The sequence below is a fragment of the Dryobates pubescens genome, chromosome 36 (assembly GCF_014839835.1).
Source record: "Dryobates pubescens isolate bDryPub1 chromosome 36, bDryPub1.pri, whole genome shotgun sequence".
Classification (NCBI taxonomy): domain Eukaryota; kingdom Metazoa; phylum Chordata; class Aves; order Piciformes; family Picidae; genus Dryobates; species Dryobates pubescens.
The window spans coordinates 6072561-6095777 of NC_071647.1; the positions used below are offsets into that span (position 1 = coordinate 6072561).

At 59.4% G+C, this 23217-nt stretch overlaps 1 protein-coding gene across 1 annotated transcript in view; it reads right to left on the reverse strand.

Annotated features, from left to right (window-relative positions):
• Positions 1-1772: 1772 nt before the first annotated feature.
• The window catches only part of MYO1D (myosin ID), a 260781-nt gene continuing 239336 nt past the window's right edge, over positions 1773-23217 (reverse strand). Inside the window, exon 22 of the mRNA XM_054176932.1 lies at positions 1773-2146. Within this exon, the coding sequence (XP_054032907.1) occupies positions 1990-2146 (157 nt within the window). The 3' untranslated portion in view covers positions 1773-1989. The remainder of the gene's footprint in view (positions 2147-23217) is intronic.

Consider the following 23217-nt stretch of genomic DNA (forward strand, 5'->3'; position numbering starts at 1 on the left):
AGGATGGGGGCTGGACGAGGAGCTATAAAAAGCAAGAAGTGCAAATAGAAAGGCACAGCAACGGCAGGGGTTTGCCTCCTGCTGCTTCCCCGGGAGGATGCAGGCAGGCGCCGGCAGGTCCCGCGGCTTCGGCGTTGGCATCGCTGCTCCAGAGGAGGAGCTGCTGGGGTTAAGTGGGGAGGCGGAGGGGTCCCTGGGGGGCGCTGCTTGTGTGGGTGTGCAAGGCTGGGGTGGGGGACTTCACGCCCAGGCTCCCAGCAGTGGCTTGTGTTTGCCAGGGTCTGAGGAGCTCCTCCCCAAGGACTTGGGGCAGGCCTCCAGTGCAGGACCCTGCTGGCCATCCCAGAGCCTCTTACTAGGAGCAGGCGCTGGTGGCTGGGATGCGCTGCTGGGATGCTGGTGGGAGGTGATCCAAGGCCAAGGGGCAATGCCAGTGGGAGGGCTCTGGCAAGAGGCCTCCTCAGCACAGAGCACAAGAGGGATGAAGCTTGTCCCACCGAAATGCAGAGCCAGAGCTGCTCTACAGCCAGGGTACCCCCAACCTCGGGTCTTGGTGTGGGGTCAGGTGCAAACACCGCAGCAACCTGTCCAGGTGCCCCTTCTCCATGGTTTTGGGAAGCCTTCCACCAACAGGCTGTAGGCAGAGAGCCTCTTCCAGGCTTTTTGATCCCTAAAATGCCCAAACACCTGCTCCCTGCTCATGGCTGGGCTGGGGACAGGTGGGCACTGAGGTGGGGTCGCCACAAGGATCCCCCGTGGCTGACAGGCTGGCAATCCTGACCTGACCAGCAGTGCCAGGACTTGGGACACACCATCCCCCCAGCCCCACGAGGTCCCAGGGCCTCTCTGCTCACAAGCCAGGGCAGCAGCTGTTAAGCAGGGGAACCAAAACGCTGGTGAGTAGATAGGGCCCTCCCCTGAACACCAAGGCCAAGGTTATCTGGGGCAGGCAGACGTGGGGGCAGGAAGCCTGATGCCACCAGACAAGCCAAGGTGATGCTCAATGCCCCAACACCCACAGCCAGGAGGCCCCAGGAAAACTCTGGGAAGAGCTGGGATGGTGCAGCTGGGTTCGGGCTGCAGCCCCTCGCCTGGCACGGACGGAGGTGCCCCAGGGTTGGTGTCACACAGTGCAAAGCCAGGCAGCTGCAGCCCTCCCAAGCTCTGGGTGCTTCCAGGGGGACCCAGGGCAGCAGGGTCCTTGCAGCCCTCCCTGAAGCTCAGTGCTGGGACTAACAGGTGGAGCACCTAAAAATTCCACAAGGCCACTTGGTCCCAGGGGGATCCCACTGGGTTTTGGGTCCCTGGAGAGGGTAATTAAGGCAAAAGCGCTGCAGGATGGATCTGCACTGCGTCCCCCTCTGCTCTCTGCTGCTGGAGCTGTCTCCAACCAAGGTGCCTCAATAGGTTAATGAACTGCAGGCAGGAGAGCAGTCTGGAGGTGGTCTCCATGTTCCATCCCAACCCCAGGCGCGCTAGCTGGGCTGGAAGAGCGTGGAGTGTCTCTGGTGAGGGAAGCCAGCTCTCCTTCCCAGACCTGGCTCCGCTTCCATCAGGATTTGGTGTTGCAAACCCAGGCTCCCTGAGCCTGGGATCTTTGGTTCCTCCAGTGGAGGCTGCACAATATTGCAAAAAACTGACACAGGGCAGGGAAAACGGAGAGAGTGCAAGGAATCAGCGTGGGGAGGGGAGGACAGGGGGCAAGTACCTGTAAATGCTGGGTTTGGACTAATTCAGAAGCACTTTCCTGCCGTCCTGGCCTGCTTCCTAAGATGGACGCAGGCCAGCGGCTCTTCTAAGCCGCGGCTGCATGTGGTGGTAAAGCCCTCTCCTGAATCTGGGTTTGCTGAGGCTCTGGCTTTGGAGCTCTTCGGAGGCCCAGCGCCGAGTCACAGCCGAGCCTCGGGAAGTGCCCCCCCGGCAGTGCGGGGCTCGGGGCGGGCGGTCCGCGGCTGCGCCCCCCGGGCGCGCTGCGCGGCGCAGCGGCAGCTAATTGCCCGGCACGCAGAGGATGAAGCCGGAGCGGTGCTTGGTGAAGTCCGGCTGGGGTTGGTTGATCTTGGTCTCCACGGAGACGGTGCACTTCCGTCCGTGCAGGCTGCACTGCACCGGGTTGGTGACGCTGACCTGCAGGGCTCGCTTCTCACTGCCGAGGCAAAGGGGAGGAGAGTCAGGCAGGGCGCTGGGAAGCGGTCACCGGTGCGAGGCTGGGAGAGGGGCTCAGGGTCACACAGAATCGCATCCAGGCCGCTTTGGGATCTCTCCGGAGGAGGAGACTCCACCACCTCTCTGGGCAGCCTGCTCCGGGGCTCCGGCTCCCTCACACCAAACCACTTTCTCCTCCTGCTTTCTCCTGGGTTCCAGCCTGTGCCTGGTGCTCCTTGTCCTACCACTGGGCACCACCACAAAGATCCTGGCACCTTCATCCTGACCCCCAGCCCTCAGATATTGATAGACATTGATCAGATCCCCTCTCAGCCTTCTCCTCTCCACACTGGACAGCCCCAGGGCTCTCAGCCTCTCCTCACAGCGGAGGTTGAAGTCTCACAATCATCCTTGTGGCCTCCACTCCAGCAGATCCCTGTCCCCTTGACCTGGAGAGCCCCAAACTGGTCACAGCATTCCAGGTGTGGTCTCACCAGAGTAAAGGTGGCAGAAGGACCTCTCCAGACCTGCTGGCCACGCTTTTCTTGGCACACCCCAGGCTGCCCTTGGCCCTCTTGGCCACATCCTCAGCCAGGCACAGGCTGCAGCTCCAAGCCTGGCTTTGGGGCTCGGTGGAGCCCTGCTGCCCCCTCATGAACATCCCCCACGCAGGCAGAGAGGGACCCAGGGACTCTGGCACCAGGATTGGTGCCCCTGGGGAATATCAGGCAAAGCACAGGCAGGGTTGTGAAAGGCCTGGCGGGGGGGAATGTGTCTGTGGCCACCTTGGCCACCTGCTCAGCAGATGACCTTGTGAGCAGGGCTCCTGCTCTGCAGTGCCCACAGTGATGATGACACCTCCTGGTCTGAGCTCAGAGGGTAAAGGTACAGCATGAACCAGCTGAAAGAGTCACAGGGAGGCTTGGTTTGGTGCCATTCCCTCAGCCAGACAGACAGAGCACCCATGCTGCAGGGCACCAGTGCTGGGCCAAAACTGTGTCACTGCTTTTAACTCTTGCACTCAGCTTTGGTGCTAAGAACAACTCTCCTGAGTGACCCCAGGAGCTTCTGCCTGCCAGGGTCACTGCCAGGGGGCACATCAGAGCAGCATGGCTGGAGGCCTGCACACCTCTGCTCCAGCCAAACAGGGTCAGGGCAGCCCAGGAGGTTGTCTCCCTGTGCTGAAGGCCACAGAAGGCACTGGTGTGTGTCACTAATAATGTCCCTTCTGCACCAGCCAGAGCCAGGCCTGGCTGCTCCCTTGGGCAGGGCTGGAGCTGAGGTGTGGCCAAGCCCCAGTCACTAACTCAGCCCAGCCTGGGAGCAGGAAGGGAGAGACTGAGCCAGCAGAAACCTGCAGCAGATCCACAGCCCTGAGCTGCCACCAGCCTGGGGAAGAGAGAAAGAGGGACTTGGCCCTTGGGAAACCTCTCCTGTGAGCCCAGCTGCACTTCAGTCACAGGGTCACAGATCACAGGAGGTTAGGGGTTGGAAGGGACCTCTGGAGAGCATCCAGTCCAACCCCCTGCCAGAGCAGGAGCAGAGAATCCATCGAGCCCTCAGTTCCCAGCATTTCTTAGGTGACCTGCTTAGAGCCCTGGGAAGTGGTGCCCTGGGGAGTGGTGCCCTGGGGAGTGGTGCCCTGGGGAGTGGTGCCCTGGGGGAGTGGTGCCCTGGGGAGTGGTGCCCCCAGGCAGTGCTGGGTTAATGGTGGGACTGGATCATAGGATCACAGAATTGTCAGGGCTGGAAGGGACCTCAAGGCTCAGCCAGCTCCAGCCCCCTGCCATGGGCAGGGACACCTCACACCACAGCAGGTTGCTCACAGCCACCTCCAGCCTGGCTGCAAACACCTCCAGGGATGAGGATGAGGCTTCCACCACCTCCCTGGGCAGCCTGTGCCAGGCTCTCACCACCCTCCTGGCCAACAACTTCTTAGCATCCACTCTCAATCTCCCCACTTCTAGTTCTGCTCCATCCCCCCAGCCCTATCCCTCCCTGACACCCTCCAAAGTCCCTCCCCAGCTTTCCTGCAGCCCCCTGCAGATCCTGGAAGGCCACAATGAGGTCTCCTGGGAGTCTTCTCCTCTCCAGCCTGCACAACCCCAACTCCCTCACTCTGTGCTCACAGCAGAGCAGCTCCAGCCCTCTGCTCCTCCTCCTGGCCCTGCTCTGGACACCTTCCAGCCCCTCCAGATCCTTCCTGGCACAGAGGCTCCAGAGCTGGCCCCAGAGCTCCAGCTGTGGTCTCAGCAGAATCCCCTCCCTGGCCCTGCTGGCCACACTTCTCTTGCTGCAGCCCAGGCTCTGCTTGGCTCTCTGGGCTGCAAGTGCTCCCTGCTGGCTCCTGTGGAGCTTCTCATCTGAGCTCAAAAGTCTTTTCCACCCCAAATGGTTCTATGATTCTCCAGCAGGAGTGGTTTAGAGACCGTGGGGCAGACTCCAGCACCTCTCAAAGCTCTCCATGCACCGAGGAGGACATTCTGGGCTTCTCTTCTGCTGCATTTCACTCCCAGACCCAAGGCCTTGTCTTGCCCAGGCTGTGACAGCATCCTGCCCAAGGCAGCCCAGGCCCTCCCTGCAGCAGAGGCTGCTTTGGGTCCGTGACACAGAGACCTCCCCAGGACACAGCACAGCCCCTGAGAGGCCTTCTGGTGAAGCCTCCAAACAGGGAAGATGTTCACTGCTCCCAGACACAGGAATGGTTGGCTGGGTTGGGTTGATTGGGTGGTTGGTTGATTGGGTTGACTGGTTGGGTGGGTGGGTTGGTTAGCTGGCTGCTTGGGTGGGTGGGTGGGTTGGGTTGGTTGGGTTAGGTTGATTGGGTGGTTGGTTGGGTTGATTGCTGACTGGTTGAGTGATTGGTTGGTGGACTGGGTTGGGTTGATTGGGTGATTGGTTGGTTGACTGGTTGGTTGGGTCAGTTAATTGGCTGGTTGGTTGGGTTGGGTTGATTGGTTGGGTGGGTGGTTGGTTGGGTTGGTTGATTGGGTGGTTGGTTGGGTTGATTGTTGACTGGTTGGTTGGGTGGTTGGTTAGCTGGCTGGTTGGTTGGGTTGGGTTGGTTGGGTGATTGGTTGGTTGACCGGTTGGTTGGTTGAGTCGGTTAATTGGCTGGTTGGGTGGGTTGGTTGGATTGGTTGGGTGGTGGATGGCTGGTTGATTGACTGGTTGGTTGGGTTGGTTGGGTGGTTGCTTGGGTTGGTTGCTTGGTTGGTTGGCTAGTTGTTTGGGTTGGTTGGGAGGTTGGTTGCATGGCTTGGTTGGTTGGCTGGTTGCTTGGGTCATTGGTTGGGTTAGTTGGTTGGAGTGATTGGTTGGTTGGGTTAGTTGGTTGTTTGGGTTGGTTGTTTGGGCTGGTTAGGTGGGGTTAGTTGGTTGGGTTGGTTAGCTGGTTGGCTGGTTGGTTGGAGTGGTTAGCTGGTTAGGTTGGCTTAGTTGGTTGGCTGGATGGTTATTTTGTTGGCTGGTCAGTTGGGTTGGTTAGTTGGTTGATTGGAGTGGTTGGTTTGTTGGGTTGGTTGGTGGGTTGGTTAGATGGTTGGTTGGGCTGGTTAGCTGGCTGGTTGGGGTGGTTGGTTGGGTTTATTGGTTGGTTGGCTTGGCTAGTTTGTAGGTTGGCTGGTTGGTTGGGTTGGGTTGGTTGGTTGGGGTGGTTGCTTGGCTGGTTGGGTTGGTTGGTTGGCTGCTTGGTTGGGTTGAGTTGGTTGCTTGGCTGGTTGGTTGGGTTGGGTTGGTTGATTGGGGTGGCTGCTTGGCTGGTTGGTTGGGTTGGGTTGGTTGGGGTGGTTGCTTGGCTGGTTGGTTGGGTTCGGTTGGGTTGGTTGGGGTGGTTGCTTGGCTGGTCGGTTGGGTTGGGTTGGGTTGGGTTGGTTGGGTTGGGTTGGTTGGTTGGGGTGGTTGGTTGCTTGGCTGGTTGGTTGGGTTGGGTTGGGTTGGGTGGGTTGGTTGGTTGGTTGGTTGGGTTGGGTTGGTTGGGTTGAGTTGGGTTGGTTGGGTTGAGTTGGTTGCTTGGCTGGTTGGTTGGTTGGGTTGGTTGGTTGGGGTGGCTGCTTGGCTGCTTGGTTGGGCTGGTTGCTTGGCTGGTTGGTTGGGGTGGGTTGGTTGGGCTGGTTGCGTGGCTGGTTGGGTTGGTTGGGGTGGATTGGTTGGGCTGGTTGCTTGGCTGGTTGGGTTGGTTGGGCTGGTTGCTTGGCTGGTTGGGTTGGTTGGGGTGGGTTGGTTGGGCTGGTTGCTTGGCTGGTTGGGTTGGTTGGGTTGGTTGGTTGGCTGCTTGGTTGGGTTGACTTGGTTGCTTGGTTGCTTGGTTGGGTTGAGTTGGTTGCTTGGCTGCTTGGTTGGGTTGAGTTGGTTGCTTGGCTGTTGAGTTGGTTGCTTGACTGGTTGGTTGGGTTGGGTTGGTTGGTTGGTTGGTTGGGTTGGGTTGGTTGGGTTGAGTTGGGTTGGGGTGGTTGCTTGGCTGGTTGGTTGGGTTGGATTGGTTGGTTGGGGTGGCTGCTTGGCTGGTTGGTTGGGTTGGGTTGGTTGGTTGGGGTGGTTGCTTGGCTGGTTGGTTGGGTTGGGTTGGTTGGTTGGGGTGGTTGCTTGGCTGGTTGGTTGGGTTGGGTTGGTTGGGTTGAGTTGGGTGGGGGTGGTTGCTTGGCTGGTTGGTTGGGTTGGGTTGGTTGGGTTGAGTTGGGTTGGGGTGGTTGCTTGGCTGGTTGGTTGGGTTGGATTGGTTGGTTGGGGTGGTTGCTTGGCTGGTTGGTTGATTGGGTTGGTTGGGTTGGTTGGTTGGGGTGGTTGCTTGGCTGGTTGGTTGGGTTGGGTTGGTTGGGTTGAGTTGGGTTGGGGTGGTTGCTTGGCTGGTTGGTTGGGTTGGGTTGGGTTGGTTGGTTGGGGTGGTTGCTTGGCTGGTTGGTTGATTGGGTTGGGTTGGTTGGTTGGGGTGGTTGTTTGCTTGGCTGGTTGATTGGGTTGGGTTGGTTGAGTTGAGTTGGTTGCTTGGCTGGTTGGTTGGTTGGGTTGGTTGAGTTAGTTGGCTGGTGGGGGAGCCCTGTCAGGGCAGCAGCACAGAAGCCCTCACGTTGTCCAGGCCTTTAATGCCTCTCCTCCCTTGCCTCAGTGGCCCAGGCACCAATCCTGCTTAGGGAGCTATTTTTACCCTGTCTTAGGCCAGGAGCTGTGCACAGGGCGCAGCCTCTCGGAGAATCCTGCAGTCATGTGCCTGCAAAGCAGCTTTGGCACCAAGTGTCTGCCTCAGGGAGCAGAGCTAACAGCTCTCCTCTCCCTTCCCCTCTCTCACCAGGGCAGACAGAACATCCCTGGCTGTCAGCCCCTTGTGGACTCTCTTGCACAGTGCCAAGGACCCCAACCAGGGGAGGACAAAGATGTCATGAACCTGAATTTTGACCAGCAGCAGGACTCAGGCTTGGAAGTTAAAAAGTCCTTGATGTATTCTGAGCCCTGTGGCTGTGGGACCTCCAGCAAGAAGTTGAATCTCTCCAGGTCCCAGCTCCTGCTGGAATGAGGAGAATCAACTCAACACATCCAGGTGAAGCTAATGTCCTGGGAGAGTCTGGAGAACCATGGAATGGTTTGAGTGGGAAGGGACCTGTGAAGCTCCTCCAGTCCAAGCCCTGCAGCCAGCAGGGACAGCCCCAGCCCCAGCAGGCTGCTCACAGCCCCAACCAACCTCCCCTGCACTGCTGCCAGCCATGGGGCAGCTCCCAGCTCTCTGGGCAGCCTGGGCCAGGCTCTCCCCACCCTCACTGCCAAACCTTTCTCCTTCTCTCCACTCTCAAGCTCCCTCTTGCCCTTTCCAACCATCCCCCCTTGTCCTGTCCCATCAGGCCCTGCTCAAAGCTCTGTCCCCAGCTCTCTGCTGGGCCCTTGAAGCCCTGCAAGGCCACCAGAAGCTCTCCCTGGAGCCTTCTCTCCTGCAGGCTGCCCAAGGCCAACTCTCTCAGCCTGGCTCCCAGCAGAGGGCTTCCAGCCCTGCCAGCACTGCTGTGGGCTCCTTTGGATCCATTTCAACAGTCCCTGTGTTAGGGTCTCCAGAGCTGGAGACAGATTGGGACTCAGAAGAGCAGAGTAGAGGCAAAGCAGAGCAGCAGCAGAGAAGGTTCTCTGCTCTCCACCCCCCCTAACATTTCCTTTAAACAAAAGCTTCCCTTCCTTGCCCATGCTTGCCAGCTCCCACCATGGCAGCCCTCACCCACACCTCACCATGTGATGCTTTTCTGCACATGAGAAGAACCTTCAGCCTCAGAACCTTCTGCTGGGGCAGCAGAACAGCTCCTGAACAGCATCCACAGCACGCAGCAGGGTTACAAACCCTGTCCTGGGCAACACAACACTGAGCCCTGCCACCAGCCCCACAAGCAGCACCATGTGCTGGGACCCTGAGCCTCCTGAATGCTGCTCCTGTGCTTGGTCAGTGGCCAGCAGGGAAGGTGGTGGAGGAAACATCAGCTTGGGTTCACAAACTGTCACAGAATGTCAGGGGCTGGAAGGGACCTGGAGAGATCATTCAGTCCAACCCCCCCCTGCCAGAGCAGACCACACAGGAACACATCCAGGCAGGTCTTGAATATCATAGACTCACAGAATCAGTAAGGTTGGAAAAGACCTCAGAGATCATCCAGTCCAACCTCTCACCCAGCACCATCTGAGCAACTCAACCATGGCTCCAAGGGCCTCAGCCAGGCTCTTCCTAAACCCCTCCAGGGATGGGGACTCCACCACCTCCCTGGGCAGCACATCCCAGTGGCCAATCTCTCTTGCTGGGAAGAGCTTCTTCCTCACTTCCAGCCTGAACCTCCCCTGGCACAGCTTGAGACTGTGTCCTCTTGTTCTGGTGCGGGTGCCTGGGGGAAGAGACCAACCCCTACCTGGCTCCAACCTCCCTTCAGGGAGCTGGAGAGACCAAGAAGGTCTCCCCTGAGCCTCCTCTTCTCCAGGAATGTCTCCAGAGAGGGAGGTTCCAGCCACACCAGCATGAGTCCTGCTGGTGCAGCAGCAAGGAGGGCAGAGAGCTGCTGGCTGCCCTGCACTGAGAGAGCTTTTTATTGACTGAGAGACACCAGCTGCCTGCTTCAGCCAACAAGAGACCTCCTGCATCTCACTGCTGCAAGGAGATCCCAGCCAGGAGCACAGCTGGGGAGCTGCTTCCCCAGATGCCTGCAGAACTGAGATCCCAGAAGAGGAGTCAGAGGTGGAGGTGGCCCAGCACAGTCCTGGAGGTCCAACAAAGTCTTCCATAGACAAGGGGTGCACAGTGAAGACACCTCTGGGGCTCGCTGCCAGGGGCTGAGCAAGGCCCTGAGCAATCCATGATGGCAGCAAAGGCAGAGGTGAGCCCCAGTTCTGCTCAGCCTTGGGCTGCAAATGGAGTTTTCACTGCAGAGAAACCTAAACTCTCCACATCTGTGGTCTGCAGCCACAGGTGAGCAAGCCACCAGGGCAGCCCTCCTGCCAGGCTCCCCTGGCATCCTGTGCAGCTCCCTCCCACATCCTGGGGATCTCCTTGGTTCATCCTATGGATCTCCTTCCTTCACCCTGTGCATCTCCTCCCTTCCTCCTGTGGATCTCCTCCCTTCCTCCTGTGGATCTCCTTCCTTCACCCTGTGCATCTCCTCCCTTCCTCCTGTGGATCTCCTTCCTTCATCCTGTGGATCTCCTCCCTTCACCATGTGGATCTCCTCCCTTCATCCTGGGGATCTCCTTCCTTCACCCTGTGGATCTCCTTGGTTCATCCTGTGGATCTCCTTGGTTCATCCTGTGGATTTCCTTTCTTCATCCTGTGGATCTCCTCCCTTCTCCCTGTGGATCTCCTCCCTTCTCCCTGTGGATCTCCTTCCTTCACCCTGTGGATCTCCTTGGTTCATCCTGTGGATCTCCTCCCTTCACCCTGTGGATCTCCTCCCTTCTCCCTGTGGATCTCCTTGCTTCAAGGATCCTGTGTAGGTCCAGACCCAGTTTCTTAAGCAGTGTCCAGGCTCATCCCTCCCCTCATCAGGCAGCAGCTGCCTGCACATCACCTCCTTGGAAGCCAGCTGGGAAGCTTTTCCTGCCTGGAGAAGTCCTTCCTACAAACCTGAACACTGAAGGTTTCAGCTCAACATGAGGAGAAACCTTCATAGTGAGGCTGCAGAGGCCTGGGGCAGGCTGCAGAGGCCTGGGGCAGGCTGCCCAGAGAGGCTGTGGAGTCTCCTCTGGAGACTTCCCAAACCCAGCAGGATGTGCTCTGCGTGCCCTGCCCTGGGTGATGCCGCTCTGGCAGGGGGCTTGGGCTGGATGAGCTCTGGAGCTCCCTTCCCACCTCTCATGTTCCATGATTCTGTGCCTCTCATCCTTTTGCCCTCACACCCAGAGCATGCCCCAGCCCAGGCAGGTGCTGTGGCTGCCTGTGGGAGAGCCTTTCCTTGTGGCTGCAGCGGCCAGCTGGCCAGGAGCCTCCAGAGCTGCCACCAGACTCACCCTGGCTAGAGGAGAACTTGTTCCAGACATCAGCTTCTATTTTAGTACAGCCTCGACAGGCTCCTGAGACACTTGTGCTGCCTGCTGCACAGACACACGTTCAGGAGGCTCCTGTGGGCACCCAGCACAGCTCTGCCCCAGCCCTGTCTGCTGGCAGCTCTGGCTCCTCAGCAGCCCTGCTGCAAGCTGCACACCAGCAGAAGTCAAAGCAATCAGGAGGCAGTGAGGGATGGATGCTGCTGCTGGGCATCTTGTGGGAGATGAGAGGAGCTCCTCTGAGCAGTGACTGCAGCAGATTGAGACAGCCAGGAGTGGGCAGAGGCTCTGCCAGGGGAGAGATGCCAGCAGCCAGCATCCAGGCATGGCACTGCCAGCAGAACGTGAGGGGGAAAGAGAGAAACCTCCTGGGAAGGTTGGGATCAGCCCCAGAGGGAAATCTTCTGGGCAGGTTGGGATCAGCCCCAGAAGGAAATCTGGGCAGGTTGGGATCAGCCCCAGAAGGAAATCTGGGCAGGTTGGGATCAGCCCCAGAGGGAAATCTCCTGGGCAGGTTGGGATCAGCCCCAGAGGGAAATCTGGGAAGGTTGGGATCAGCCCCAGAGGGAAAGCTCTTTGGAAGGTTGGGATCAGCCCTAGACAGAAATCTCCTGGGCAGGTTGGGATCAGCCCCAGAGGGAAAGCTCTTTGGAAGGTTGGGATCAGCCCCAGAGGGAAAGCTCTTTGGAAGGTTGGGATCAGCCCCAGAAGGAAATCTGGGCAGGTTGGGATCAGCTCCAGAGGGAAAGCTCTTTGGAAGGTTGGGATCAGCCCTAGACAGAAATCTCCTGGGCAGGTTGGGATCAGTTCCAGTGCTGCTCCAGTCCTGCCAGGGCAGCTCTGTGGGAGCTAAACCCCAGGCTGGGTTCTTCAGATAGTGAACCTCAGGATAATTCCTGCTGCTCCCAAAGCCCAAGGGCAGCTCCTGGCTGGCTGCAGCAGGCATGGAGGTGGTGGTGGAGAGCTCAGCTCTGCATCTGAGTGCAGACAGTGCTCCTGGGTGGGAGCAGCCTCTCTCACCACCCTGCTGGTACGAGCCACAGGCACTGCTCTCAGCTGGCTGTGTGGGCTGAGGCTTCCCTGTGCTCCTTGGGCTGCAGGGCTCAGTGATCCTGGCAGGGCTGTGGCAATGCTCCTCCTTACAACCAGAGAATCATTCAGGTTGGAAAAGATCTCTAAGATCAGCAGCTCCAACTGCCAAGCATGGCCACTACATCCTGACCCAAAGCAACCCTCCTGCAAGGACAGGCTGAGAGAGTTGGGGCTGCTCAGCCAGGAGGAAAGAAGGCTCCAGGGGGACCTCAGAGCTGCATTTCAATGCCTGAAGGGCAGCTGCAGGCAGGCTGGGGAGGGACTGTTCAGAAGGGGCTGTGGGGATAGGATGAGAGGCAGTGGTTTGAAACTGGAGCAGGGCAGAGTTAGGTTGGCCATCAGGAGGAAGCTCTGCACAGGGAGGCTGGGGAGACCCTGGAACAGATTGCCCAGGGGGGTGGTGGAGGCTCCATCCCTGGAGACATTCAAGACCAGACTTGATGGGGCCCTGAGCAACCTGATCCAGTTACAGATGTCCCTGCTGACTGCAGGGGGGTTGGACACAATGGCCTTTGAGGGTCCCTTCCAACCCAATGCCATCTGTGACCCTGTGATTCCCAGTGCCATGTCACACCTCTAGGGATGGTAACTCCATCAGGGCAGCCTGTTCCAATCCCTGACCACTCTTTCAGGCAATTCCCCCCCCCAAAATCCAACCTAAACCTCCCCAGGTGCAGCTTGAGGCCATTTCCTCTTGTTCTGTTTCCTTGATCTGCTCCAAACCATCCCCACACCCAAAGTGCTGTTATCAGCTCCCCTCACACCTCTGCTGACTGACCCCCACTGCAGTGAGTTGGCAGCTGACAGCAAGCTGGGGGCAGGAGTTGAGCTGTTAGAGGGTAGGAGAGCTCTGCAGAGGGACCTGGCCAGGCTGGGCAGATGGGCAGAGGCCAAGGGCAGGAGATTGAACACAGCCAAGTGCCAGGGGCTGCACATTGGCCACAGCAACCCCAGGCAGTGCTACAGGCTGGGGGCAGAATGGCTGAGAGCAGCCAGGCAGAGAGGGACCTGGGGGTAGTGGTGGACAGCAGCTGAACAGGAGCCAGCAGTGTGCTCAGGCCAAGGGCATCCTGGCCTGCAGCAGGCAGAGTGTGGCCAGCAGGAGCAGGGAAGTCCTTGTGCCCTGTGCTCAGCACTGCTGAGGCCACACCTGGAGTCCTGTGTCCAGGTCTGGGCTCCTCAGGTCAGGAAAGAGGTTGAGCTGCTGGAAGGTGTCCAGAGAAGGGCAACAAAGCTGGGGAGGGGTCTGGAGCACAGCCCTGGGAGGAGAGGCTGAGGGAGCTGGGGTTGCTTAGCCTGCAGAAGAGGAGGCTCAGGGGAGACCTTCTTGCTCTCTGCAACTCCCTGCAGGGAGGTTGGAGCCAGGTGGGGGTTGGGCTCTTCTGCCAGGCAAGCAGCAGCAGAACAAGAGGACACAGTCTCAAGCTGTGCCAGGGGAGGCTTAGGCTTGGTCTTAGCAAGAAGTTCTTCCCAGCAGAGAGATTGCCCCCAGGGAGGAGGTGGGGTTGATACCCCTGGAGGTGCTTAAGAAGAGCCTGGAGGAGGCACTCAGTGCCATGGTCTGGTTGATCAGGTAGGGTTGGGTGAGAGGTTGGACTTGAGGATCTCAGAGGTCTCTTCCAGCCTGGTTGATTCTGTGATTGATTCTGGGATTGGCAGATGGTGGAGGTGATGGTGGTGAGCACACAGTGTGTGTGAGAAGCAGAGTGGGCATCACATGGGCACAGCCTGTGGTGCATGGGAGCAGCACAACCTGGAGCAGGAGCAGGGCTGGCAGCAGGGCAGGGGCTGAATGCTGGCAAAAGGGAAGGCAGCAGAGGGGAGAAGGCTGCGAGGGGAAGCAGCCTGCTGGGCCGTGAAATGTGAGAGCTCTGACTGAGCATTGAATCCAGGACCTGGGGGAAAACACAAGGCAAGCAGTGCAGAAAGGGCCACAGACATCTGCCAGCACTGAGCAGAACACAAAAGCATCCGTGGCACCGGCAGGAGGGAGAAGGGAAGGAGCAGGGCAGGATCAGAGGCAGCTCTGGTGAAGGCCTGAGGGTTAAATAGAGATAGTGCTACAGAAATGGCAGACACAGGAGGGGCCCAAGAGCAAACACAGCTGACCTGCAGTGCTGCAACAGGCAGCAAAGCCCTTCTCAGGGAGGTGTTCCTCAAGTGGAGCCCTGAGCTCCAGCAGGGCTGCAGAGAGCCAGGACCATGCTGTGCCCACTGTGGTCTGGGCTGCTCTGGAGATGCCAACCCCTCCCTGCCAGGGCTGGAGGAGGAGAGCAGTGGGGGGCTACACACAGGCTTCCTTCCAGGCTCTGCCTGCCTGAGGATGCTGCCAGTGCATCCCAGAGAAGGGAATTGGCTCTTTGTGGGAAGCAAAGGTTGGGGAGAAGATAGAATCACAGAATTGCCAGGGCTGGAAGGGAGCTCAAGGCTCAGGCAGCTCCAACCCCCTGCCATGGGCAGGGACACCTCACACCACAGCAGGTTGCTCACAGCCACCTCCAGCCTGGCTGCAAACACCTCCAGGCAGGAGGCTTCCACCACCTCCCTGGGCAGCCTGTGCCAGGCTCTCACCACCCTCCTGGGCAACAACTTCTTCCTCACAGCCAATCTCAATCTCCCCACTTCCAGTTCTGCTCCATCCCCCCCAGTCCTATCCCTCCCTGACACCCTCCAAAGTCCCTCCCCAGCTTTCCTGCAGCCCCCTGCAGATCCTGGAAGGCCACAATGAGGTCTCCTGGGAGCCTTCTCCTCTCCAGCCTGCACAACCCCAGCTCTCTCAGTCTGTTCTCATAGCAAAGCTGAGCACAACAAGCGCCTGATTTTCACACCAGCAAACCAGGGAGGCTGAAGTGAGCATGGAACAGGCTGTGAGAAGAGGTCTGGGCAGTGACAAACCAAATGGGAGGTCTTCTGGAGGAGACAAATCTTGCCAGGGTTTAGAGCAAAGCCTCTCTCTGGCCAGGCAGCATTGCTGTGGGCACTCAGTGAAGGCCCTGGGTGAGGCTGCAGCTGTGAGCAGGATGTCTGGGGGGCAGGCAGAAGAGTGTGGCCAGCAGGTCAAGGGAGGCTCTGCTCTCCCTCTACTCTGCCCTGTTGAGACCACAGCTGGAGTGTGGGGTCCAGTTCTGGGCTCCCCAGTTCAAGGAGACAGGGAACTGCTGGAGAGAGTCCAGAGGGGGCTACCAAGATGCTGAAGGGACTGAAACAGCTGGTGAGGAAAGGCTGAGAGCCCTGGGGCTGGTTAGCCTGGAGAAGAGAAGCCTAAAACTACCCCAGTGGGGATCTGATCAGTGGTTACAAATATCTGAAGGGTGGGGGGCAAGAGGAAGGGACCAGGCTCTTCTCAGTGGTGTCCTGTGATAGGCCAAGGGGCAGAGGGCACAAAGTGGCACCCAGGAGGTTCCACCTGAAGAGGAGGAGAAAGTTCTTGGGTGTGAGAGTGCTGGAGGCCTGGAGCAGGCTGCCCAGAGAGGTTGTGGGGTCTCCTTCATTGGAGACTTTCAAACCCCACCTGGATGTGTTCCTGTGTGCCCTGCCCTGGGTGACTCTGCTTTGGCAGGGGGTTGGACTGGATGAGCTCCAGAGGTCCCTTCCAGCCCTCACTGTTCTATGGCTCTGTGATTCTCTGATCAGGAGCAGGATGGAGAAGACTGAGGAACTGTAGCAGGGCAAGAAAGCTGGGGAGGGGTCTGGAGCACAGCCCTGGGAGGAGAGGCTGAGGGAGCTGGGGTTGCTTAGCCTGCAGAAGAGGAGGCTCAGGGGAGACCTTCTTGCTCTCTGCAACTCCCTGCAGGGAGGTTGGAGCCAGGTGGGGGTTGGGCTCTTCTGCCAGGCAAGCAGCAGCAGAACAAGAGGACACAGTCTCAAGCTGTGCCAGGGGAGGTTCAGGCTGCATGTTAGGAAGAAGTTCTTCATAGAAAGAGAGATTTGCCTTTGGCATGTGGCTGCCCAGGGAGGTGAACACCATCCCTGGAGGTGTCCAAGAGGGGATTGGATGTGGCCCTTGGAGCCATGGTTCAGCTGATCAGATGGTAGTGGGTGACAGGTTGGACTTGCTGATCTCTGAGGTCTTTTCCAGCCTTATTGATTCTATGATTACTCAGCTTCTGTAAGTCAGTGCTGCTCATCTGGCTGCAGCCTGTGAGGGGCTTCAGCCCTGAAATCAAAGGCAGAAGGCCCCCAGGTGAAGGGAGGCTGTGCCAGAGAAGCCAGGAGAGCAGCAGCTGCATTCTGCAGGATGGAAATCATTGCAAAGCAGGAAGAGAAACTGGGGAGGGCTGCAAGACATAAACAGCTCTGCTTCCTAACAACAGCCCAAGGGCAGCACTGAGCATTTTCAGGTGGGTTAAAAAAGGTTTGCAGGTGATCTGGATCCCTCCCCCCACCCCAGGCCATGGCTCTCCCTGCTGCTGGGCGGCACAGAGGGGAGGAAGAAGGAGCAGGGTCTGCAACGCCTTTGGCTGCAGCATAGGCAATAAACAGTCACATATCTGGGTCACAACAGGTTCCAGTCTGGGGGAAGATAAGTGGCAGCTGCAGGAGGGTCTGAGGCACCCTGGCAGTGCTGGGGAGAGGTCTGGCAGGGGAGGGATGGGGAGAAATATCTCCTCTGCCCACACGTGCTCCTCCGCCCCTTGCAGGACAATGATACTGGAGGTGCTGGGGCTCCAAGCAAGAGCTGTGGTGGTTTGCTCTCCCCCCACCCAGAGGAGACAGAAACAGGACCCTCCTGGCAGCCTCTTCACCCCACAGGATGAGAAGGGCAGGGTGAGATTACCCAGGCCCCGTTCTGGGGCGCAGAGATCTGCCCTGGGCTGTGGAGCAGCTGGGGGCTGCCAGCAGGACGCTCGCCCGGCCTGTGCCCCACGTGTGCCCAGGGGACACAGCAGCAGCCTGAGCCACCAGGGCTTTGCAAAACCTGCCTTGTGAAACCCTCTCTGAGGTCTCCCACAGCCACAGCACCAAGCAGGATGTTGCCTCCAGCCCTTTACTTCCTCTTCAGAGACAGAGGGGGTCGAGCTGCTGCGTTTCAGGTGGCGGTGGCAGAGGTTAAGCTGGATCAAAGCTATGGGAAAGAGAGGCTGCAAAGGAGTCAGACAGGAGGAAGGAGATCTCAAGCCAGGATCAGAAGGCAGATTTCCAGAGTGGAAGGCTCAGAGCAAGCCCTGCAGGCATTTTAGTGCCAGGAAGGGTCAAGCTGAGCTGAATGTGGCCCTGGCAGCTCCCTCCTCCCTCTGGGGTCTTTCAAAGTGATCTGCACTCAGGTGACTTTTGGTACCAGGGATTCTTTGCTGGCCTTCCAACCCAGCAGCTTGTTTCTACTACACTTCTGTACCTGTGGTCTGTGTCCAGGCAAATCAGCTCAGCAGCTGCAGGAAGCAGCCTTTCAAAAGCTGTTTTTCAATCTGCAAGAGAAGGACCTGGCTGCAAACTGCAGCCCCACAGCCTGGGAGAGTTGTTCAGCCTGGAGAAGAGAAGGCTCCAGGCAGACCTCAGAGCAGCCTTCCAGTACCTGAAGGGCTCCAGGAGAGCTGGGGAGGGACTTTGGACAAGGGCTGGGAGTGCCAGGAGGAGGAACAATGGCTTTGAGCTGGGAGAGGGGAGACTGAGAGTGGAGATGAGGAAGGAATTCTTGGCAGTGAGGCTGGGGAGACTCTGGCACAGGTTGCCCAGGGAGGCTGTGGCTGCCTCCTGCCTGGAGGGAGACATCTTGAGGTTTATTTCTCCTCTCATGTCATCAGCACTCAGTGCCTGATGTCATTTGGCCTTGAGGAAAAGCTGGCTAAAGCTGGGCAGTGCCCTTCTGGATGAGCAAGGCCCTTAAACAGGGCACTTCCCAGGAACTCTCAGCGGCACAGCAGCTGTCAACCAACCACAGCCAAAGCCAGGCAGAGGCACCAGCAGCACATTAAATATTTTATTGCCTCCAGCAGGCAAAGTGAAAACTAAAAAAGCCTCCAAAGCCCTGGGTGGGGGTGGAGGAGGCAGCTCCCAGCCATGGGAGTAGAAGGACAGCACCAGGGCTGTGGAATCCCAGACTGCTTTGGGTGGGAAGGGACCTGCAGAGCTCCTCCAGTGCAAGCCCTGCAGCCAGCAGGGACAGCCCCAGCCCCAGCAGGCTGCTCACAGCCCCAACCAACCTCCCCTGCACTGCTGCCAGCCATGGGGCAGCTCCCAGCTCTCTGGGCAGCCTGGGCCAGGCTCTCCCCACCCTCAGTGCCAAACCTTTCTCCCTTCTCTCCACTCTCAAGCTCCCTCTTGCCCTTTCCAACCATCCCCCCTTGTCCTGTCCCATCAGGCCCTGCTCAAAGCTCTGTCCCCAGCTCTCTGCTGGGCCCTTGAAGCACTGCAAGGCCACCAGAAGGTCTCCCTGGAGCCTTCTCTCCTGCAGGCTGCCCAAGGCCAACTCTCTCAGCCTGGCTCCCAGCAGAGGGCTTCCAGCCCTGCCAGCACTGCTGTGGCCTCCTCTGGCCCTGCTCCCCCAGCTCCCTGCCTGTGCTGAGGGCTCCAGAGCTGCCCCAGCCCTGCAGGGGAGGTCTGAGCAGAGTGGAGCAGAGGGGCAGAAATCAATTGACCCAAGACCCTAGCAGGAGGCACCAAACCTGCCTCACACCCAGCTCAAGTGCTCAGGACTGCAGGGAATCCTACAGTCCACATTCTGCTGCTTTCCCCTCCCCTGCTCCCTGCAAGCAGCTCAGTACCACAGGGATTCATCCACTCCACACTTCCAGGCATTTCCCACTGTCTCCACAGCTAAAACTCTTACATTTGACATCAGTTCCTCAGCCTGCTGAAGATCTGCACATCAGAGACCTGCAGCTGGGTTGTGGAGGCAAGGAAATGGTTCAAGAGAGCTGGGCATGGACACATGGGGTCCATGGAGCCCACTGATGTGGCAGGAGGGAAGGTGGCCACGTTGTTCCCATCCTCACCAGCACCTGAGGCTTCAGCAGTAGCAGGAGAAGGAGCACTAGCAGGAGAAGGAGCACCAGCAGCACAAGGAGCACCAGCAGCACTAGCAGGAGAAGGAGCACTAGCAGCACTAGAAGAAGGAGCACCAGCAAGAGAAGGAGCACTAACAGCACCAGCAGGAGAAGGAGCACAAGGAGCACCAGCAGCACCAGCAGCACAAGGAGCACCAGCAGCACTAGCAGGAGAAAGAGCACCAGCAGCACTAGAAGAAGGAGCACAAGGAGCACAAGGAGCACCAGCAGCACCAGCAGCACAAGGAGCATCAGCAGCACTAGCAGCACTAGCAGCGCAAGGAGCAGCAGCACAAGGAGCACCAGCAGGACAAGGAGCACAAGGAGCACCAGCAGCACTAGCAGCACTTAGCAGCACTAGCAGCACAAGGAGCAGCAGCACAAGGAGCACCAGCAGCACAAGGAGCACAAGGAGCACCAGCAGCACTAGCAGCACTTAGCAGCACTAGCAGCACAAGGAGCAGCAGCACAAGGAGCACCAGCAGCACAAGGAGCACCAGCAGCACTAGCAGCACTAGCAGCACAAGGAGCAGCAGCACAAGGAGCACCAGCAGGACAAGGAGCACAAGGAGCACCAGCAGCACTAGCAGCACTTAGCAGCACTAGCAGCACAAGGAGCAGCAGCACAAGGAGCACCAGCAGCACAAGGAGCACAAGGAGCACCAGCAGCACTAGCAGCACTTAGCAGCACTAGCAGCACAAGGAGCAGCAGCACAAGGAGCACCAGCAGCACAAGGAGCACAAGGAGCACCAGCAGCACTAGCAGCACTTAGCAGCACTAGCAGCACAAGGAGCAGCAGCACAAGGAGCACCAGCAGCACAAGGAGCACCAGCAGCACTAGCAGCACTAGCAGCACAAGGAGCAGCAGCACAAGGAGCACCAGCAGGACAAGGAGCACAAGGAGCACCAGCAGCACTAGCAGCACAAAGCAGCACTAGCAGCACAAGGAGCAGCAGCACAAGGAGCACAAGGAGCACCAGCAGCACAAGGAGCAGCAGCACAAGGAGCACAAGGAGCACCAGCAGCACAAGGAGCACCAGCAGCACTAGCAGCACAAGGAGCACCAGCAGCACAAGGAGCACAAGGAGCACCAGCAGCACAAGGAGCAGCAGCACAAGGAGCACAAGGAGCACCAGCAGCACAAGGAGCACCAGCAGCACTAGCAGCACAAGGAGCACCAGCAGCACAAGGAGCACAAGGAGCACCAGCAGGACAAGGAGCACAAGGAGCACCAGCAGCACAAGGAGCACCAGCAGCACTAGCAGCACAAGGAGCAGCAGCACAAGGAGCACAAGGAGCACCAGCAGCACAAGGAGCAGCAGCACAAGGAGCACAAGGAGCACCAGCAGCACAAGGAGCACCAGCAGCACTAGCAGCACAAGGAGCACCAGCAGCACAAGGAGCACAAGGAGCACCAGCAGCACAAGGAGCACAAGGAGCACCAGCAGCACCAGCAGGCTCTGTGCAGAGCCGAAATGGATCCTGAAATGAGTGAGCTTGCTGGGGAGGAACCAGCTCCTGTGGCTGTGGACCATCCTCACCACCACCAGGGCTGCCCTGCCCACAGGTGGCTGTGGTGAGCTGCAGTGCCCAGTTTGCACCCCCTCATTTCTGGGCAGCCAGAGGGACGCAGCCTCTGGAGGTGCTGGTCACAGCCGCCGCCTGCCGCCGCCTGCCCTTCATCTGCTCACACTGACCCAGTTCCCAGCGCCGGCAGCTTTCCCGGGCTGCAGCACCCACCCACGAGCTCCAGCTTCCCCTGCAGGCTCCAGGCAGTCATCCTCTGCCAGCTCTGCCGAGGCCTGGCACGGCTCTGGGGAGGCAGCTCGCGTCCGGCGGCCGCAAGCCGCAGGGCTGCTCCGGAGCCCAGAAACACAGGGGGCCGAGAGTGAGCTTCCCGCTCCTGGGCTGCAGGCAGCAGGAGCAGGGCAGGGGCCCACTGCTGGGGCTGTGCCAACAATCCTGCACCAGCACATCAAGAAAAGGAGACCACTCAGGTGATGGGTGCAGACCTGCTTCCCAGTTAGGGCTTGGAATCACAGAAGCACCTGGCTGGAGGAGACCTTAACATCGTCATGGCCAACCACAACCCAACAGCTCCCTGCACACCACGCTCAGACCATGGCCCCAAGCTCATCACTCAAACAGCTTTTAAACCTCTCCAGGGATGGTGGATGCACCCCTGGCCTGGGCAGCCTGGCTCAGTGCCCAATGGCCCTTTTGGTGAAGAAATGTTTCCTAATGTCCAACCTGACCATCGTGGGCCTGGACTCCTGGGCTCTCCCCACCCTCAGTGTCGAACACTTCTCCCTTCTCTCCAGTCTGAGTCTCCCTCTTCAAGGCAAAAGCTGGGCACAGAGTTTTGAGCAGGGCCTGATGGGACAGGACAAGGGGGGATGGTTTGAGCTGAAAGAGGGAGAATGAGAGTGGAGAGAAGGGAGAAATATTTGGCACTGAGGGTGTGGAGAGGCTGCTCAGAGAGCTGGGAGCTGCCCCATGGCTGGCAGCAGTGCAGGGGAGGTTGGTTGGGGCTGTGAGCAGCCTGCTGTGATTGGGGCTGTCCCTGCTGGCTGCAGGGGGTTGGACTGGATGAGCTCTACAGGTCCCTTCCAACCCAAACCATTCCATGATTCCATGATTTTCAGAGCCTAGCAGAGGTCACACAAGGGGGGGAAGCTGCCACTGAGCTTTGAAAAGATCCCCTGAAATGATTGCAGACCCTCAAACTGTGCCCACCCTGGGTGTCCTCTCCTCCGTTTGGTTTCGGTTTCTTTCTGCAGTCACTCTTTGGGGTCAGTCTGTGCGAGTGACCCTGCCGGGACCAGGCACAGGCAAGCAGGAGGGGAAGCCACAAGCTCAGCCCTGCCGGCAGCGCCGGCTGCGATGCCACCGCGGCTGCAGCCCGCCCAAAGCTGGCAGCCACGAGGCCGATGCCCCCCGGGCTCTTCCTCCTCACCGCATCCCACCCACGGCTGCCTGCGCTGGGGGTCAGCGCCGCCTCCCCCGGGACCCCTCCGGCGTTGTCCCCAGCCGCCCTGCAGCAGCGAACAGCTCAGAGCTCAGTCGTGCTCCGCACACATCGCCGCCGAGCTGCGAGCTGCACGGCCGGGCTGTGCCGAGCCGAGCCGTGCCGAGCCGGGAAATGCACGGCAGGGCTGTGCCGGGCCGAGCCGGGAAATGCACGGCAGGGCTGTGCCGGGCCGAGCCGGGAGCTGCACGGCAGGGCTGTGCCGAGCCGAGCCGAGCCGAGCCGGGAAATGCACGGCAGGGCTGTGCAGATCCGAGCCGGGAGCTTCAGGGCAGGGCTGTGCCGGGCCGGGCCGAGCCGGGAGCTGCACGGCAGGGCTGTGCCGAGCCGAGCCGAGCCGAGCCGGGAAATGCACGGCAGGGCTGTGCAGATCCGAGCCGGGAGATGCACGGCAGGGCTGTGCCGGGCCGAGCCGTGCCGAGCCGGGAAATGCACGGCAGGGCTGTGCAGATCCGAGCCGGGAGCTGCACGGCAGGGCTGTGCCGGGCCGGGCCGAACAGGGAAATGCACGGCAGGGCTGTGCCGGGCCGAGCCGAGCCGAGCCGAGCCGAGCCGGGCCGGGAGCTGCGGAGCAGGGCTGAGCAGGGCTGTGCGGGGCCGTGCTTGGCCCCTCCGCCGCCGCCTGCCCTCGCTCGGCCCCGAGCCGCCTGCGCCAGCTCCAGCGCGGGGAGGGGAGATGGAGCAGGGCTGCTTTTAGCGCTCTGGCTCCCAGTCACTATAGCAACCTGGATATTCATCATCCCATCTGATGCTTCAGGGCTGCCAGCCAACCAGGGCTGATGCAGAGCGACGAGAGATGGCTTCGTTTGCTGCCTCCCCGGCCCGCTGCACCCCGGATAACCCCCGGAGAGGCTAATTCTGCCCCACTCCCCCTTCCTGCGGGGCTGGAAGGTTTTCCGGAGGGGGCCCTGCTGGATGCTGCTGTAAGAGCAGGAGCGCTGGCACGGAGGGCTTTGGGGCAGGGCTGTCACCGTGACCTACTTAGTGCAGGACGAGGTGACATCATGTGAAGCTGCCAGCGGCTTCCCGCTCCTCTGGCTGGCTCTGTCCAGTGGTGATGCTGAACTAATCTGACCCCGAAGGCAGATTTCCAGCAAGGAGGCTTCCACCCCCCGGGCCCTGGCTCTAACCTTGCTCTGTCAGCAGGAGACTCATCTCCCTCCCCAGCTCCTCTGACCTGGAACCGCTGTGCTTAATCCTGCCTTCTCTATTTCCAGCTCTGAGCTCAAACGCTAGATTTGGCTCCTTGTCTGAAGAGAAAAGGCAGAAATTAGCTAAAGCTTCGGGGGAGAGAGAAATGCCTTTAAAAAAGGGCCGGAGCTGGGTTTGTGCTGTGCCCTCCCAGCAGCCTTCCCAGGCAGCCTCCCTGCCTGAGGCAGGATCTGGATGGCGGCGCCTGGAGGAAGGTCCCACGCTGACGGGCAGCCAGCAGCACACACGAGTGTCCCCCCCCCCCCAGTGATCCTGGCAGT